General features: G+C 39.7%; 2 protein-coding genes across 4 annotated transcripts; one reads left to right on the top strand and one right to left on the bottom strand.

Moving 5' to 3' along the window:
* Positions 1-396: 396 nt before the first annotated feature.
* On the bottom strand, positions 397-8,322 carry poli (DNA polymerase iota). Of its 2 annotated transcripts, none has more exons than XM_022765243.1 (10): positions 8,143-8,322; positions 7,489-7,620; positions 7,227-7,391; positions 6,489-6,635; positions 6,034-6,270; positions 5,255-5,433; positions 4,117-4,208; positions 3,885-4,018; positions 2,626-2,846; positions 397-1,808 (listed from the first exon to the last, which is right to left on the bottom strand). In XM_022765243.1, the coding sequence occupies exons 1-10, from the start codon at positions 8,234-8,236 to the stop codon at positions 1,023-1,025; spliced, it is 2,187 nt and encodes a 728-aa protein (XP_022620964.1). In that variant the 5' UTR covers positions 8,237-8,322; the 3' UTR covers positions 397-1,022. The 2 variants fall into 2 exon arrangements, with proteins under 2 accessions (XP_022620964.1, XP_022620965.1); XM_022765244.1 differs by having other exon boundaries at positions 8,138-8,165.
* A 534-nt stretch (positions 8,323-8,856) lies between these two features.
* Positions 8,857-17,009, top strand: LOC111236528 (RNA exonuclease 1 homolog). Of its 2 annotated transcripts, none has more exons than XM_022765289.1 (16): positions 8,857-9,007; positions 9,515-11,046; positions 11,134-11,229; positions 11,582-11,840; positions 12,181-12,518; positions 12,653-12,796; positions 12,883-12,997; positions 13,081-13,152; positions 13,236-13,376; positions 13,554-13,667; positions 13,999-14,072; positions 14,161-14,265; positions 14,630-14,745; positions 14,983-15,121; positions 16,317-16,437; positions 16,683-17,009. In XM_022765289.1, the coding sequence occupies exons 1-16, from the start codon at positions 8,857-8,859 to the stop codon at positions 16,772-16,774; spliced, it is 3,609 nt and encodes a 1,202-aa protein (XP_022621010.1). In that variant the 3' UTR covers positions 16,775-17,009. The 2 variants fall into 2 exon arrangements, with proteins under 2 accessions (XP_022621010.1, XP_022621009.1); XM_022765288.1 differs by having other exon boundaries at positions 13,233-13,376.
* Positions 17,010-17,067: the final 58 nt, after the last annotated feature.

The following is a 17,067-nucleotide window of genomic DNA, read 5'->3' as shown; positions in this document are numbered from 1 at the left end:
AAGAACCAAGCAGAGCTGTGCTTACAGACCTTGTGTTTTCTGGTATTTCTCATGAGGGGGAAAAAAAAGGCTCTTTGAAAACTGGATTGTGTTCCCTTTCGACGAATAATGTGTGCCTCTGTGGATTTCAGTGGAAATCATCCGGGAACGGGCCCCACTTCTAGAGGCTCAGCGAAGTAATCCTGCGTCTCTAAACAATGTGAAAAAAATATGAAAACAATGAACCTAAAGCTAAAGTCTTAATTTAGGTCCCCTTAAGATTTTGGACTTTACTTTGATCCGTGTTCAGAAAGGGAAGTATAATCGGGTCATTTCAGGTAAAGATTTTCACAAATAACGTTCAACGCACGGCAAAATCACACTAAGCTTTATAAACAATATATCTTTATTTTGCCAAATAATGCTGAATCTGGAAAAATCTGCATGTTAACACAAATATACAGGGGGGGGATGAAAAAAGTCAGAAACCTGAAACTTGAAATAAGCCGTTTCTTTCTTGTTGGGATTGTTAGAGGTGTTGGTCAAAGTCGATGGTGGCGCATAAACATTGTTTCTCAATTTAAGAACAGCAGTTTTACAAAAAAAGAAAAATGTTGTAGACCAGCAGTTACGAGTCATTTTGAGACTGTAATTTCTTAAATCCCATTCATTAACTTTGATTATTGTTCAGTTACTTAATTTTGTCAGTTAATGCTGGTGTGACCACATTTCTTTTTTTTTTTATCCCTTTTATTTTTATTCCAATGTCACTGAACTTTATTTTGCTGTATACATCATACAGTTTTCATGACACCTGTGGTCCTCCATATTTGTGTAGCTGCCTCGTTAACTCGGATTTGCAGCAGTGTCACCAAATAACAAAAAGCCTCATCAAACTGTTCCCTGCTGAAGGGCTGTTAAATAGAGTAAAATGTTAAATGTTTCTTTTATTTCATTCACTCCCTGTATATATCACAAAAAAGAGAAATAACATGTCTGGTCATGAATTATCTTTATCTTTAGGTAACTTGTCAGTTCTCTCTCTAACTGGGTTTGAAATACTTCAGCAGACTGTTCGCCTGACTGCCTTTTCCTGCAGCCTTTCTGTCTTTGGTCATTAGGCTTCTCCCCGGTTTCCTGGATGAGGGGGTCTTCAGGAGCGGCTTCTGTTGCTTCCATTCAGACATCAACTCCCTTTGAACATCCGGCGGAAGCTCAGAAAACACCTCAGGGTCCACATTTCCCGGGAACTTGCAGTCAGAAGACCGGGGGAATGACAGTCTCTCTTCTTCCATGACGTACTCTCCTGGAAGCGCACTTGTGCTTTGAGGCCCCTGGTGATTCACTGTGGTCACTCTGTAAGATGGATCCAATTCGTTTACAGCTTCTTTAATGCCTTCAGTATTTTGTGAGTCTCTAAATGAATGTGTTGTTATGTGTGGCACACTGGGGACTTCAGCTGGTGCAGAGGGGCTGGTAGAAGTGCTGGGAAGGGAGTTTACATAGGTAGGAGATAACAGTTCTTTCTGGATTTCCTCGGGGAGAAGCTTGAACACTTCTGGATCAAAATCTGGGGGCAACTGATGTGTCAGAGTTTTTTTATTTTCATGAGGGTCCGACCTCGCCGTGCTGCAACATGCTGTCTGACAAGGAGGGTTTTCTACAGCAACAACAGAGCTTTGTTTCCATTTGAAACCATGTAATGCTGCCTCAGAGCTACAAGGGCTTTTCGTGGTTACTGCTTGTTGTAAGGGCCGTTGAGTAATCGTCCTGTTTGTGCTGAACTGACGATCCATGCAATGACTTTCTCCACTCTGAGAGGAATCATTCTATTGGAGAATAAAGAAGGAGGAGCACAAATGCTTTCAGGAAATTCAGAGTACTAACACTATTTCTAAGAAGGGAAAATTCTGCAGGCATCATGAAACAGACAGCCTAGACAACAATTGATAATGTTTTAATTAAATTAATGCGACCTCGATTCTGATAAGAGGCAACAAATTGATGGATGGTTAAACTATTTTGAAAACTGACTAATAATTTCAGTAATTTTTCAAGCAAGAATGGTGAAAAACTACTACTTTATAGTAATATTGTAATACTGCAATACTACAGAAAGTCACATTGCTTCTCGTTGCCATATATAAGAGTAACCTGAATATCTTTGGGTCTTGGACTGTTGGTCAGGCAAAAGAAGATATCTGAAGATGTCACCTTGAGCTCTGAAAAGCTGCGATTGACACATTTTCACAAATTTTCATAAAACATTTCATAATCCAAACATTAACGGATTAATCAAAGAAATAATCCATAGAGTCATCGATGATGAAAATAACTTTGAAGTTGCAGGCCTACAACAATCTCACTTTTAGTTTACTGGTGAATGTCCCCTGACAGCATGTAATCAGAAACAAAAACCTTTTATAACTAACATTACTGCCTGCAGCAGGCTAGAGGAAATATTTAATTATTAAATATTTGACTTTTGTGAATTAAATTTCAGAGTCTTTAGTATCTTCTGAAGCCTTTTGTGAGAAAACTAAGTTCAATGCTTCTTAAAACCTTTCCAGACCCTGACCCCTGATTACCCTGATGGTAATGAAGATAATCTGGATCATGTGTGCAGATTTCACAGCATTACTTCACCTGTCTTTGTGACGAGCAGATCTGTGTTTTTCTTGGGGATGTGGTTTGTGTGAAGAAAGATGTTATGGAGCCCTTTCCGCTGACAGCAGCTCCCCTCGTCTGCAGGTTACTGAAGCAAACGTTAATGAGGGTGAGGTGGAAGGCGGCGTTACTGTCCACCATCTTGTGGAAGAGCTTCATGGCCATCGGGACCAGCTGGGCCACAGCATCATCACTGCTGCCTGTAGAGACATTGCAGAGAAAATACTGCTGTAATGGCAGTTTTTGCAAAGCAGGATATGGACATGATGAGAATGATCCTAACTGAAGAGGCACATTCGCTGCCTTCACAGAAACTGTAAGGGACAAACAAAGAGGGTTTACACACTCAGTTTGGATTAAAATTTAAAGACTTTTTAGTTTCCCTAAATTCTTTTTTGACAAAAGTTAAGGACTCAAAATTGGCATAGTTTAAGATATAAAATTTGACATTACAAGACATTACAGGGGTTTCTCTAGATATGTCACAGCTACACCTCTAGATATACCATGACCTGGTTGACTGAGAATACAGATACGAAATACAGACAACCAAATCAAAGCACAGGATCTCATTAACGTTAAACTTATTAGTTTTAAATCTGTTGTTTTATAAACTGAAATATTCCTTACAAAGTTTTACTCTTGAGTCACTGTGTCAAAGTTCATTTATGCTTCTGTGTCAAGGGCCATGCACATAGACTAGGAAGTTACGCCGTTGTCAACAACATGAATACAAGACGATAGATACCACACAGGTCTCAAGAAGCAAGAATTGTGACTGGCTGCTTGTGCTTTGCAATTTTTTTTGAGAGTGATGACAACATACAGGAAGTTAAAGAAAAGACTCTCAGTCGTCTTCTCAGACATCTAACAAAGTGATCACACTGCTTCTGCTCATCATAATCACAGCTCTGTATGAGTAAGGAACGGAGAGGGACTGCACGGTGGTAGTCTCTCATCAGTGTTGAGACAGTGAAACACCGTTTTAAGTTACCTGGGTGTAACTCCACTTGTATAAAGTATCACCAGAGCTCACCGTTGCTCTGCATCACAAAGTACATGAAGGAATGTAAACACAGTTACGATGGGGAATATATGCGTATAGTTTAAGATACTTGAAAGTGTGTGCATGATGAAATCAAATCATGCTCACACTTTCAAGTATTTTTTAGAGGAGTGGGAAACTTGATAAAGAGCGATCCTGAGCTTTTTCAGGTGGGATTTTACAGCGTTCTTACCTGAGGTGATCTTCTGTCCTATGTGGTTGGGGATCGGACACTGACGGCTCTCGCGACTGAACCACTTGTTGGTCGCCGAGTATCTACGAATGGTGAGCCGGAAGGTCTGAGGCTGCCTGCCATCTTTGTTCATCCTGGTTTTTAAACAGGTGATGAAGGTAAGATTCAGCAGCTCGACCATAAATAAAAAAAAGTGACGAGGGGTTAAGTAGGTGGAGAAACTGGCCCTGACCTTTCCACCAGACTGCTCAAGAGTTGTTGAATCTTTTCCAAAACGTCTTTGGTTGATGACATTTTTTTGAAGGAGTCTTCATCACTGAGAGACTGAGACATAAAGAGGATACTAACAAAGGCGAAAGATCAAGAACAATTTTCACATCAAAAGGGAAAAACTGATATCCTGAATTTTAGTCTCTAGTGCTGAATTCTACATTTCCAATAATGCAACCAGAAACTCTGAACCTTTCAATCAAGGTTTCGTCAATTTTCACCTAATTAATTTTAAGGCTTCGAGCCGCCATACGTTACAGATCCACTTGGTAAATATTCATTTAATTGACAGTTATGCTGCATATTGGTTGACCTGCATGTTTACCTGTAGTTCTCAGCTGCATTGAAAAATTCTTTGGTTTTGTGTTTCACTCCATACTACAAAATTTCACAAACTCAGCGGTTATACTAAGAAACATATTTCTACCTAATTTCCACAGATGAGACCTGTGAAATAAAGTGACTCAGCGTGGCACAAACTGAGTTTTAATCAAGTAATAAGAACATCAGTTAGTGTTTCAAGGAAACTGATGTACAGTTTTTCACTTACCTACCACATAATTTCCTATTTTTTTCTTAAATATAACAAGCAGGTACTTAACCCTTTAACTGCCTGCTCGACCATATGGTTGAGCACACTTTGACTCTTCCATTGCTTTTTTCTTGGTGGGGTTGTTAAAGGGTTAATAACTGTAGGAACAAGCACTTTCTCCATTTCCCTGGTAATATAAAGTGTGTGGGTCTTTCTTATGGGAAATGTTTCCAGGAATTTAGCTGGAATATGTCGGACCCATAAAATAAAGCATTACTTAAAAAAAACTCTCACCCTGAGATTCAAGATTCTCCAAAACTGCACCCCACCACCTACCTTTACGTTCAACTGATGAAAAGTAGGACAGTGCAACCAGGGTTATGAGACATTTCAGCTATGAAGGCTAAAAGGCTACCTTCAAAATCTAAAATGCATGTCACTAAGCAGAAAGGTAACTAGTGCAGATGTTTGCTTAATGATATATTGTGTTGATTGACAACACACAGTGGCAGACGACAAAACACTCAGTTGAAGTAGATACTGGTACTTCAGGGATATCCTAGCCTACCTGAGGGGCCCCAGTAGGGGTGACAGGTGAGTCATCAATGCCGACAGCCAGATTCTTCAAGCGCTGAGCACTGGGATGTCCAAACTCTTTCACCAAGTCATTCAAAGGGAAGAGCTGTAGGTCTCGGATGCTGACCAATCCCAAGGCTTGAAGTCTCTTCGCCGTTTGGTGACCGATCCCTAGGAAGACATGACGGCATGACAAATATCGCCAGGGACACTTGATACGAGTGACATGGGCCAAAAATACATCAAAGAGAATTACGAGACAACAGTCCCCTGGGCACAGACTTGTAAAAGGCGTCTCCTACATAGCAGCACGGCAGGTAGTGATTCCTTTGTCTCTCCTTTGAGATCATTTTGTGTCTTTTTATGTTTGTTTTGTGTCTTCTTTTTGCTGATTCTGTCTCTTTGTGGTTTGTTTGCAACTCTTACTAGTTGTTTTAAGTCTTTTTATAGTTGTTTTGTGTCTGTTAGTGTTTGTTTTGCATGTCTTTATAGTCATTTTGTATCTCTTGTTTGTCTCTTTGTTGTCGTTCTGTGTCTCTCTGTAGTTACACTGGGTTATTTTGTGGGTCACACACAAAACGCCCCACAAAATGTGGTTGGTTGATTGTCTGTCCAAGAAGAAAAGAGGTTTTAACAGCATTAAAGAGTATAATCTTTGTTCAAAGTCAATCTATACCTTTAAAGAACACTTTATTCTGTTCACCTTCGCATGAAAAGTTCAACTGATGAATAACTAAATTCCAGAGTTACACATAAGCTGAGCATGTATACCTGGGACTTTGCGGAGACTGCTCAGGCAGCCCAAGATGTCGCTGAGGTTCTCCGGCAGCAGGGTGGTTTGCTGATTGGGTTTGAAGGTGCCAGACACCAGTTTGGCCAGTAGTTTGTTTGTGGCGATTCCAGCACAGCCAGTCAGACCCAGTTTGCTGTGGATGGCTTCTCTCAGCTCTGCTGCAATTTGTGAACCTAAAGCCAGCCTCAGGTAGTCACTGGCTTCAACATCTGCACCTGAGCAGAAGCAGAAAAACACGCACTTATCTGCGGGTGTGAAAACCAGAACATTCTCCAAGACGATGAAGTTTTCATGTAGTGGGAAACTGAAAGTGCAATGCAAATATTTTACAGGTTTTAGCTTCTCAGCTTGTTTCATAACTCATTTCCCGGTTTCCATGAGCCAGATGTACTAAGATGTACTGAGACACACCACAGGCACAAATGTGACTTACTGAGGTGGCTGTAGACGTGTCCTTTAAATGAAAAGCTGTTAGACTCTGGTGTCTGTGCTAGTCTTCTTTCTACCATCTCTGTGGCGTCCATGAAGTTTTCATCAAATCCGAGCCTCTCTACCAGTGGACAGTAGGACATCAGGAGCTCTGGGTGGAGGATAAAAAAAGGTAAAGTGCGGTGAGCACAGAAACAGCAAATATACCTGATGTTAGCTGAAGGAAACGTCCACATCGCTTCCTGAACAGTATGAGCTCGTTGCACTTAACCGCGGGTTGTAATGTAAGTGCAAATGAGGAAAACAAAGCCAAAATTAATAGTGCTAGCATAGAGAGAGTGCAATTTTAACCATCAAATTTTAGATTTTAGTCAAAATGTAAGAAGTCATTTTTTGCTTTGCATTCAGACTTTTTGAAGCTACTGTAAGTGGGAGATGTTGAAAATGCTTAGTCTGGAAAGATTGTCTGACTCTTTATTTCTGAGTCTGACACCAAAACCTGACATTTTGTTGTTTTGTGTTGGTGTTTTTTTAAGATTATTCTCAGTTTCCTGTGAGTTGAAACTAACTCAATGTCATGTGTCACTCCTCTCCACTTTACAGCAAATGGACCAAGAGATTGGTCAACATATGTTTATCGAGTGTGTTTTGAACTGGATTTTATTGTCAATACTTTAGAAAAAAGAAAAAGAAATCAGAAATACAGCTTTATTTGTGGATGTAATGTAGCAGCCTCGCCCACCTGTCACTTTATAGGACATTTCTCTGTAGTGTGTCAGGTCTTCTCCTTTAACCAGCACCAGCTGAGGACATTTCTCCTTAGCATCAGTCACAGACATCAGTTTGGTGACACCCTGCTCTCTTGCCACATAGTTACAGGTGACTATGATGTATTTCTGCTGGATACCTGACAATATGAGAGACATCACTGTACCATCAGAGTATTCTAGGCATTAACAGAAACACATCTGAGAGTCAGCTTTTATTCTATTCAATCAGTTTACCTAAGGGGACTTCTCTCAGTGCTGGGTTTCTGATCATTTCCACCTGAGCATAGAAACAATCCAGGTCAAAATGCAGAATAACTCTGGAGGGTGAAGGAGTTGGTCCTGGTGTCATGTTATTCAGGCTTGGACCTGAAACAGAGTTAGTTATGAACTTTACTGCGGTATGTTTCAGAAATATATCTTTGGCTTCACCACATAATGTTAAAAAACATTAGGCCTACAATAGAGGGTTATTGACAATACAGAATGCTGATGAGGAAAAGTGACAGGGACACAGTATTGATGAACAACATGAAATATTAAAAATATAAATACAGTAAGAATTCTTGCACCCTCCTGAGAGTAAAAGCTCAAGTGCAAATGTTGGGAGAGATTATCTAGTAAACTTTATTTTTCATATTTAATTAATCTCACTTGGTCGTAGAGAGAATTTATTGGCAACTTTTAATAATAATTTCAGTGATTTTTGAATAAATATTTTTGCTGTTTCCAGCTTCTCAAATGTGTAAAATTTAATGCTACTTAGGAACTTTACTTGCTATAAATATCACCAGACACGTATAAATAGCCGATAGTCAAATGTATGTGTCTCTCAGCTCGTTAAAGCAGCTATTTTACAGTAAAAGACCTGGTTTCAGTTTCATACTTTACCAGGAGCAACAGCGGGGCTGAGTAGCACTGAGTCCACGACACTTCTCCTCCACTCGGTTTCATCCTCCTCCATCTCGTCCTCGCTGTTATCCATGTCAAACAACGCAAACCTGGTCTGACTAGCAGGTTTTAATAAGCCAGATAATACTGCTGTTGTTGTGTTTTCGGTGGGGAAACTGTACCAAGCGGTGAAGACAAGCTTTGTCTGCAGGTCCCAGTTCAGTTTTGTACAGCAGTGCCATCTGTCGACTTGGAGGATTACTGCTACACAATGGAAATGCAATAAACCACATCAAATAATAACCTTAATGCAAATCAAAATGTGGTATATTTATTACGTGATTGAATGAGTTTTATTTCAAGCCAATTTTAACGAATCAACAAGAACTTCTAAGGTAAAAAATAAAGATTGACTTAATTTAGTATTTTGTAAAGTTAGGGCGCAATGATAAGGATGAATGCAATCAACGCATGGCTCGAAAAAAAATGCTATATTTAATATTTGATGCAATTAGTTTTATGTCCCGAAAATATAGATATTGAGGATTATTTTAACAAATTAGCTGCAACGTTGTTTAACGGTCGACTCGCGACCTAAAGAGAGCCTATATAAACGAGGCTGATGCCGCCTGTTCTTCTTCAGTTGGATCCACCACTTGTTGGTCGACGGTTAACTAGTCAAACGGTTTTGTGCGTCCTGAAAAGTGGCGTCTAATGTTTCCCTCGTCTGGTCTTTTTGCTGATATAAACTGTCCTTTCTCCAAACGTAGGATTTGTGAGCGGCCTCACTGTCCATACAAACATGCCACAGAAGTGCGGGACATATTTGGTGCCTCGTATAAATCACCGATAGTCGACTCAGCAGGTCAGTGTTTTCAAGTGTGCTATGGCTACACGCTACATCCGGGATGCATTAGCTTGTCTTGTTTGTTTAAAAACTTGAAAATGCATGTTATGGTAAGAAATACGATAATAAATTAGAGTAAAAAATGGATGAGTCGTCACTTTAAAAACAAATTTCGAAAGTTTTGAAAGAATTTACACGTGATAATCTTATATTTTTTCAAGTGAAAACCTCTTGACAATCGCATGCGTTTACAAACGGGTTAACTTACATTTTTATCTTAGCCACAGTACTTTTGCTACTTTTTGTCTGAATCTGTGTGATTTTTAGGTGGTATACATAAAATAAAATCGAAATTTGCAGGTTTAACATGAAAGCACATAAAAATAATTAATTTACACACACGAAATCAACTAAAAACATGAAACATGACTGTGTCCAAACTGCTAATTTATGTGTTGCCTAATAAATCTAACTGTATTTGTTCATGTAAATAGAAAATCTCACTTTGTATTCCCTTTTTAACAGGAGGCCAAAATGGCAACCCATTACCAGTGAGTGATGAGACCAGAGATGTCTGCCTCCAGGAGCTGGAGCGCCTCAGCAAGGAAATTGAAACTGTAACGCACGAGGTGGAGCAGGAGCAAAGGCGACTGTCACTCTTTCAGACTGTACAGGCAGATGGCAGAAGCACTACACCAAATTTTTCTGTTTCAAAGTCTGAGATTGCAGGTAAATGTGTAGATAAAGGTTCTTATGCACAGTCTTCATCCATAGACAAGACGTCCTCCAGACCGAAAAAGTACGTGGTTGACAACTCAAAACCAAGGACTGATTTGGAGTATGACCCCCTGTCCAACTTTTCTGCTGACTTACGGTCTTACAGCTCATCAGGTAAGGAGCAGAAGGTGAAAAATGGACAAGGTTTGAAAAGAGAAAGAGACTCTGTATCTTGTGACCAAAAGAAGCCAGTCTCTCAGGCTCAGCTTTCCCAATCGCCATCCCCACAACCACTTGATGACTCTAATGAAGACTGCGTCCTGGTTATTGACATTCCTCCCTCGCCTGACAAAAAAAGAGGTCGAACTCAGAAACTTGTTGATTGTATTTCTGGCAAATCAGACGGTGTAACAGGAGAATTAAAGTCGCTCGAAACAGCACCTGCTTTACTTGATTCTCCACCAATATACCTTACAAATGCTGAGGCATGCCAGGTCACAACTCCATGTGCATCTACTCTTTATGAGAACAAAGGGTGTGAAAACACATCAGTTGATGGGAATGTAATTGACTTAACTGGATGTTTAGAAGATCTGGGAAGTGAATGTCAGAAAATCACTTGTCAGGCTGCTGAAACAGAAGTGGAGAACTGTCCTGAACCTGCGAGTCTTCCTGCCTCCTCAGACCAACAAGATAAGAGTTGGAACAATATTGGGGCGGAAGAGGAAGAAAACACGTCTCAGGTTGAATTGCCTCAGTGTGAGCTGTCCTCTAGTGTTGAAAAAATGAATCCACTGCAGCCTTATAACTTTCCATCAAAGAATTCAATTTTTTATAATGCTCAAGCTGCAAACTCAGACTCCCCATGCAGGCAACACAACAAGCAAGCCCAGACCACGGAGCCATCAGCTCAGAACAGAGTTCATAACCACTGGTCTCCCAAGCAAAGTGTACCAACACTGGTGCCAGGTAGCCAGAAAATGTCAAGCAAAATCCCAGGACAGATACAGGACAAAGCCATCATTAACCACACCTCATCTGTAAGGTATGTGGAGCAAGCAGTACCAACTCCAGACAGCATGCGGTTTCAAACTCACCACCCTTCATCAATGTATGTCAACTCACATTTGACTAACGGGGATGAATCATCATCTGAACCCACTGAGCAGCTTGTGAGGGCAGATAATGAAGAGGTTATCATCATCTCCAGCTCTGAGGAGGAAGAGCTCAACTACTCAGATGTAGAGCTGTCAGACAGTGACCCAATGGAAGAATGCTACAGGATCTTCATGGAGGCAAATAATGAGGATAAGGGAAAAGAAGAGCAACCCAGTGTGTCCGTAAGTATGTTGAAGGTACTTGAGAGCCAAAGTGTAGAAATTTCTTCAACAGTGTAGACATCTTTTCCCTCACCATGTCATTTTTAGGTTGGCATTATCGATGTGCAGAAGCCACAGTTAAATGTCACACCCCCAGCATTACCAGGAAAGAAGAGGGTTGCTCATGAAGCTAAACATACAGAGGTACATGCCACATACTGAAAATACAACATAGCTAATCTGAAATCTTCAAATAAACTGCTAACAAAGAAACATGTCAAAGGTATCTTCTGCATCAGTAAATTTATAACTGGTGTGCATGTGTAAATTGACACACAGGAGGGAAATTAGATACATCAATGAAAAGAATAAAATGTTTAAACAGGAGCCTAATGCCAAGCCAAATGATAAGTTTGACTGTTTGAAGATGTAAAACAGCCAAATATCTCGAATTTGACCCACTGAGCCAAAATAGCCATTGTCCTCTACCTTTGTGATTAGAAATGAGCCAGATGATACCTTTTTTTTTAATTACATTTTTCAATGCTCCACTCAGCAACCAGCGGCAAAGAGCAGACCTCAGCCCCAGGTTTTGGTCCCCCTGCGTGGGCCAGCAGCTTCGGGATTTGTTTCCCAATCCTCTGTCAATTCCAAGATCCAGCAGGTACAGCAGAGAGCCTCCATGCTGACTGCTTCGGTAAAAGGTGGTCAGGCTTTTGTTTCTGCTACCTGTCAGAGGAAGCCAGAGATCCAGACTACTGCCTGTCCTCCCATTCAAAACCCTGCAAGCACACAACCTGCTCCTGTGCAAAATGGTAAGCATCTGTTGGCTGTAGTGGACTAGATTTGTAACCCATTTGTCTTTATTTAAGGAAGATTTCCATTAGTGTCAACATGAAATAACAAAAGTTAAAGCCTTTAATGTTTTATTTGTTCGTTTTATTTGTACTTTGTGCCATCACATCTGTCGTCATGTTTGACGTTGACATTTTACAAGTAAAATATCTTGAAGCCTGCCCTGTCTTTATATATGTAGATCAACATTTCTTTCTTGTTTTTGTATGAAATACTTTAAGTAGAATTCTTTTTGTGGTGTTTTGTAGTAGTTTTGCCTAAATGTATCGTATCTACCTGTGTTTTTGTCTTATCACACAGCTTACATGAACTACCTATCTCTGGGAACTGCTGTGATCGAAGTAGGCAACAACTTGCACTTGATCCTCCCAGAGGGCACCTTCCCCCTGCCTGTTACTTCAAGTTGCAGCTCAATTGCATCAGTGCTGACCCCAGTCAGTCAAGTGCATACGAGCACTGTCGGTATGAAACAAACATACCATCCAGCTGTAGTTAGCTCTTTGCAAAAATACCGCACAACAGCACCGGTGCTCATTCCTGCGCCGACACGGAAACCTTTACTGATCTCTGCTTTGACACATTTAAGTCCAGCTTCCTCCACTACCCCTCAACCTGCTGGCCATGCTGCTGCTGTTAAGGTAAGAAGTAAAAACACAAACTTTTTGTTGTTTTTTTCCCCCATAGACTTGACTTGAACTAGACTTAAATCTAATGTAAGGTAGAAATGTTTAATACATTATTCATATTGTTAAAAAGGTATTTATTCTTTCAGCCAGCGCCTACTAAACGTAAACTAAAGCAGCAGTGTGAGGCTGCCAAAGACAAAGTGCCCCATGATGTCCGACAGCGTTATGTCAACATGTTCACACAGGAGTTCCTTAAAACAACAGCCAATGTCAACGATGCCTTTGAAAAGGTGAGCATATGCTGCTAAATGTAATCCTCACTGACAAACTGCAGTCTGGATATTTATTCTTTTCTCTGCTGTTTTATTGTTGACAGGCTGTTGCTGAAGAGAGGACTGTGTACAATCGCAGCATTAACAAACTCAAATATCTGAGTATTGCAGTGAATTCACTGAAGAGGCTGAAGAACCAAAGTGCTGTTTCAGCTAAAGGTGAGACTATCTGGAAAAGCCATACTGTGATTCATGAAATATGTGAATGACGCTGATTAAGAAATATTTTTTTTCTGGTGCAGATGAAAAAAACATCAACAGCCAAAGGTTGAAAGGCAGCATACCACTTGACGTGAAGAACTTAAAAGGAAATGGTGAGAATTAATTTCCTTTGCATCCATTTGTCATTTCATTCTAATCTTTTGACAGCTTCTTAGTGCATTCATTTTTCCAGCAGATGATATGGCATTGTATGAGAGTTGGAAGGATTATATTTTGACTGAGGAAAGGCTGATTGAGAGCAATTATCCTGTCCAGCACCCAGAGAAACCTGGTTCTGCTGCTCTTTTTGCTGACAATAAGAAAGGCAACACAGACCGTAAGTGAAAACATCATACCCCAGCTGTACTCAAATTCCTTGAAAAGACAAAATCGATGTTGTTCTCATATTGCATCACTAGAGGGCACCTTTTAACTTGGGCTGTACTTGGAGTGATGGTTAGATCTCTCAGCACATTTCTCTGGTGATGAGCTTTGTCTGTTTTGTTGGTAAAAGCTCTCAAGAGGATCTGCTGTCGATGTGGGGCTACATATTCTGTGAGCCAAATAGGCAAACACATTCGCAAGGAGGAGTGCAACTATCATTATGGGAAAGGAGTTAAGAATAGAGGTGAGTAAGCATTGTAGGGCTGTAATTAACAATTATTCGTACTATCAATCTGTCCATTTTCTTGAGTAATTGATTAATCGTTTGTTCTATAAAACAGTGAAAAATACCAATTACAATAGCTTAGCATCCACGGTGATGTTATCAAATGTCTTGTTTTCTCTGCCCAGCAGTGAAAACCCAAAGATATTCAATTTACTATAATGTAAGACCAGCACAGTCCCACGTTTTGAGATATTGGAACCATCACATTTTTGGCTTTTTTTTTTTTTTGATCAGAATAATTGCAGATGGTGTATTTGGAGCATTTAGGATGTTTTTAAAACTGTTGCAGTGCCAGGTGGAGTGGAGACCCGCTACAGCTGCTGTGAAGGGGTCATGGGAGCACCTGGATGTCAGGTGTTTAAGGTAGGAAACGACATTAAGAGTGAGAAAATTACATTAAGACATGAATGTACTTGAATTTCTTTTTCTTATTTTCTCTTTTCTTCAACAGTTGCATGTCCATGATTCCCTCAGCTTGGATGGTTTTGTGTCCACCATGCCTAGACATCCATCAGATACGAGCTGTCCTGGGGTTTACTCCTTGGACTGTGAAATGGTGATGTTAGCTTCCTTGAGACACAGGGTTTTTAAAATTGTCCTTATGTTAAGCGCTGACCCTCAACTTAAGCCTCCAGCAGCTTCATTTGTGATGCAAAGTATTTTCCCTAAATCAGACACGCTCATTTGACAGAGACTACTCAAATTCCAGATCATATTATTCTGATAGTATTTGTTCCTAATAATAAGTTATACTGTATATAGAAGGTTTGAATTGAGATTTTGCATACCACACTAAAATCCCAAAGTCATTTGATGAGTGCTTGGTTTCATCAGAGGGTGATGTTTCATACTGAGTGGACCTTTATTCTGTCAATCTTTGGTATACAGTGAAAACATTGTGTTACTGTTTGTCTTCATAGTGTTATACTATTCATGGTCTGGAGCTGTCCAGAGTGACGGTGGTCAACTCTAGTCTCCAAGTAGTGTACGACACCTTCGTCAGACCTGATAATGAGGTCATCGACTATAACACCAGGTAATGTTATTATAGGATTGTGACATGCAATTGCTCATTTTCTTTGTCATAACTGATTCTTAGGTGGCCAATTGGTTTTTGCTTCTTCTCTAGATTAAAATGAAAATATACAGTTCTCGTAAATGTAAGATTCAGCTGAGCAAAAATGCTAGGTTAACAACTTGGATGTTCAAAGAGCAGATGCCTCATCTAGTGAGCCATCTGCTCTCGATAGCTTGTGACATTTTACCTGTATAGGTTTTCAGGCATCAGTGAGGAAGATGTGAAGGGTAACAACACCTCCCTCAGAGAGGTGCAGGAGACCTTATTGAGCTTCATTAGCGCTGACACCATTCTGATTGGACACGGACTGGAAACAGACCTCTGTGCCCTGAAGGTGACTACTCAAAGCTTTTCTCAACATCACTGTTTTTGTGGCATAGCTGCTTTCACAACATCCGTCTGTTGCAAATGTCTTGCACACAACTATTATACACAGTAGTGTTTTCTTAAAACAGGTTTGTAACAAGAGTGGCCCTCTGCCAAGTTCTAAACACTAATTCCCAACTAAGAGCCCTTCTTTTGATGTTACTTTCAAGTGTCATAATACTTTTATCACTTATTCATTTGAGTCTTTTTTTAATTTTTATTTTAATCAGCAAAATACACTGTCAAAAAACAACCAAAAGGTATCTTTCTTTCAACTATCTGATGGCTGAGGAGCTGGTCTTTTTTATTTTTATAGATTAAATTATGTAGCTCCAATAATCTAGTGACCAGGGTCTGGACAAAGTAATAGAAACACCTCATGGAAGAGGACAAACGTTGTAATTTCACAATCATGATTACAAACGCTGTTGCAAAGGTCGGTGACGTTGGATGCCAATTGGCAGAATTTGCCAAATATTAAATGAGTTTTGCATGCCTCACTTTTATTTATTTAATTTTATACACATTAGAGAATTATCAGCTTTAGAAAACGACATCCTATTATTCCTATAGTTGAATGCACTTACTCTAAATTGCTTTGGACAAATGGATGTACAGTAATGGGTATATGACAGACACAAAGGACTGCTAATCCGCATGCAACCTATGTGAGCCACTTTGGCTGCAGTAAAACATTTGCAGAAGTAATAACACCATTCTGTAGAAATATTGTCACAAGTAAAAGTATTGGCAGCAAAGCATACTTGAAGTTCCAAAAGTACAGTAAAGCAGAATTGTATACATTGTTGGATTAAGACTTAATATACTGCTGGGTAATGTAGTCTATAATAACATTATTTATTTGCTGATAATATTTTGTATTAATACTCTTAATTTGCAAAGTAACAGTTAATTCCAGTTATCAGATAAATGTATTAGAGTACAAGTCGTGTTCCCCTCTCACATGTAGTTGAGTAGAAGTATAAAGTAGTGGAAATGGAAATAAGGTACTAGTACTATTTGTTTTTAAGAACTGTGTTTTCTACCAATTAAATCCACACTGTAGATGAAAGTTAAGGTTATTTACAATCGAGTAATTTTCACATTCCCTAAGAGGGGTTATCAGGTGATTAGAGCTTCAGCTATCTTCCTCTTTGCTGTAGTTGCTCCATGGGATGGTAGTGGACACATCAGTGGTCTTCCCCCACCGTCTGGGCCCCCCTCACAAACTGACCCTCAACAATCTCACTGCTGAATACCTCCGGAGGATCATCCAAGAGAGTGGTGGGTCATCATGGATTACCTACAGCCACCATACAAGTGTCACGTTTAATTGAATGTTCTTTTAACGTTTACCATCCATCTGAATCAAAATCTAAATTCAAATAAAGACAATCACAATCACACTATGAATTTTAGTAAATATTACCAAAATATGTGTATTTCAAGGAATATAACTAACTTATTGCTGAGGGTGTTGACAGTCATTGTTTGCATGTGTTTAAATAATGTATTACTTTTTCTCCCAGTTTGTGGCCACGACACTGCAGAAGACGCTGCTGCCTGCATGGAGCTTATGATATGGAAGCTCAAAGAAGATGGAAAACTGAAAAAAATATGAAAATAAAGCAAAAAATATTCCCCACACTGTTCATACACGAAAAGATAGATGCTGTCATGCCAATTTGAATGTGTGTGAAGCTCTGTTCTGAGTATTTGGGAGGGCTGTTTGTTTTAGTTTGATTATGTTACTTGATTTGTGTAATAATACAGTATTTTCTGTTTGTTAAGTTTTGATTTGCAGCCCATGTGTTCATGCTTGTATAAATATTTTGGATTGTGCTGTAGTGTGCTAAGAAAACCTGGAGTGGTGCGGTGTGATCAATATTGTCCAAGTAAAGGCGCAGAATGAAA

Source organism: Seriola dumerili, unplaced genomic scaffold (genome assembly GCF_002260705.1).
Source record: "Seriola dumerili isolate Sdu_G_001 unplaced genomic scaffold, Sdu_1.0 BDQW01000668.1, whole genome shotgun sequence".
Classification (NCBI taxonomy): domain Eukaryota; kingdom Metazoa; phylum Chordata; class Actinopteri; order Carangiformes; family Carangidae; genus Seriola; species Seriola dumerili.
The sequence above is the reverse complement of the archived record's forward strand: the minus strand, read 5'-3'. Positions and strand labels throughout refer to the sequence as shown.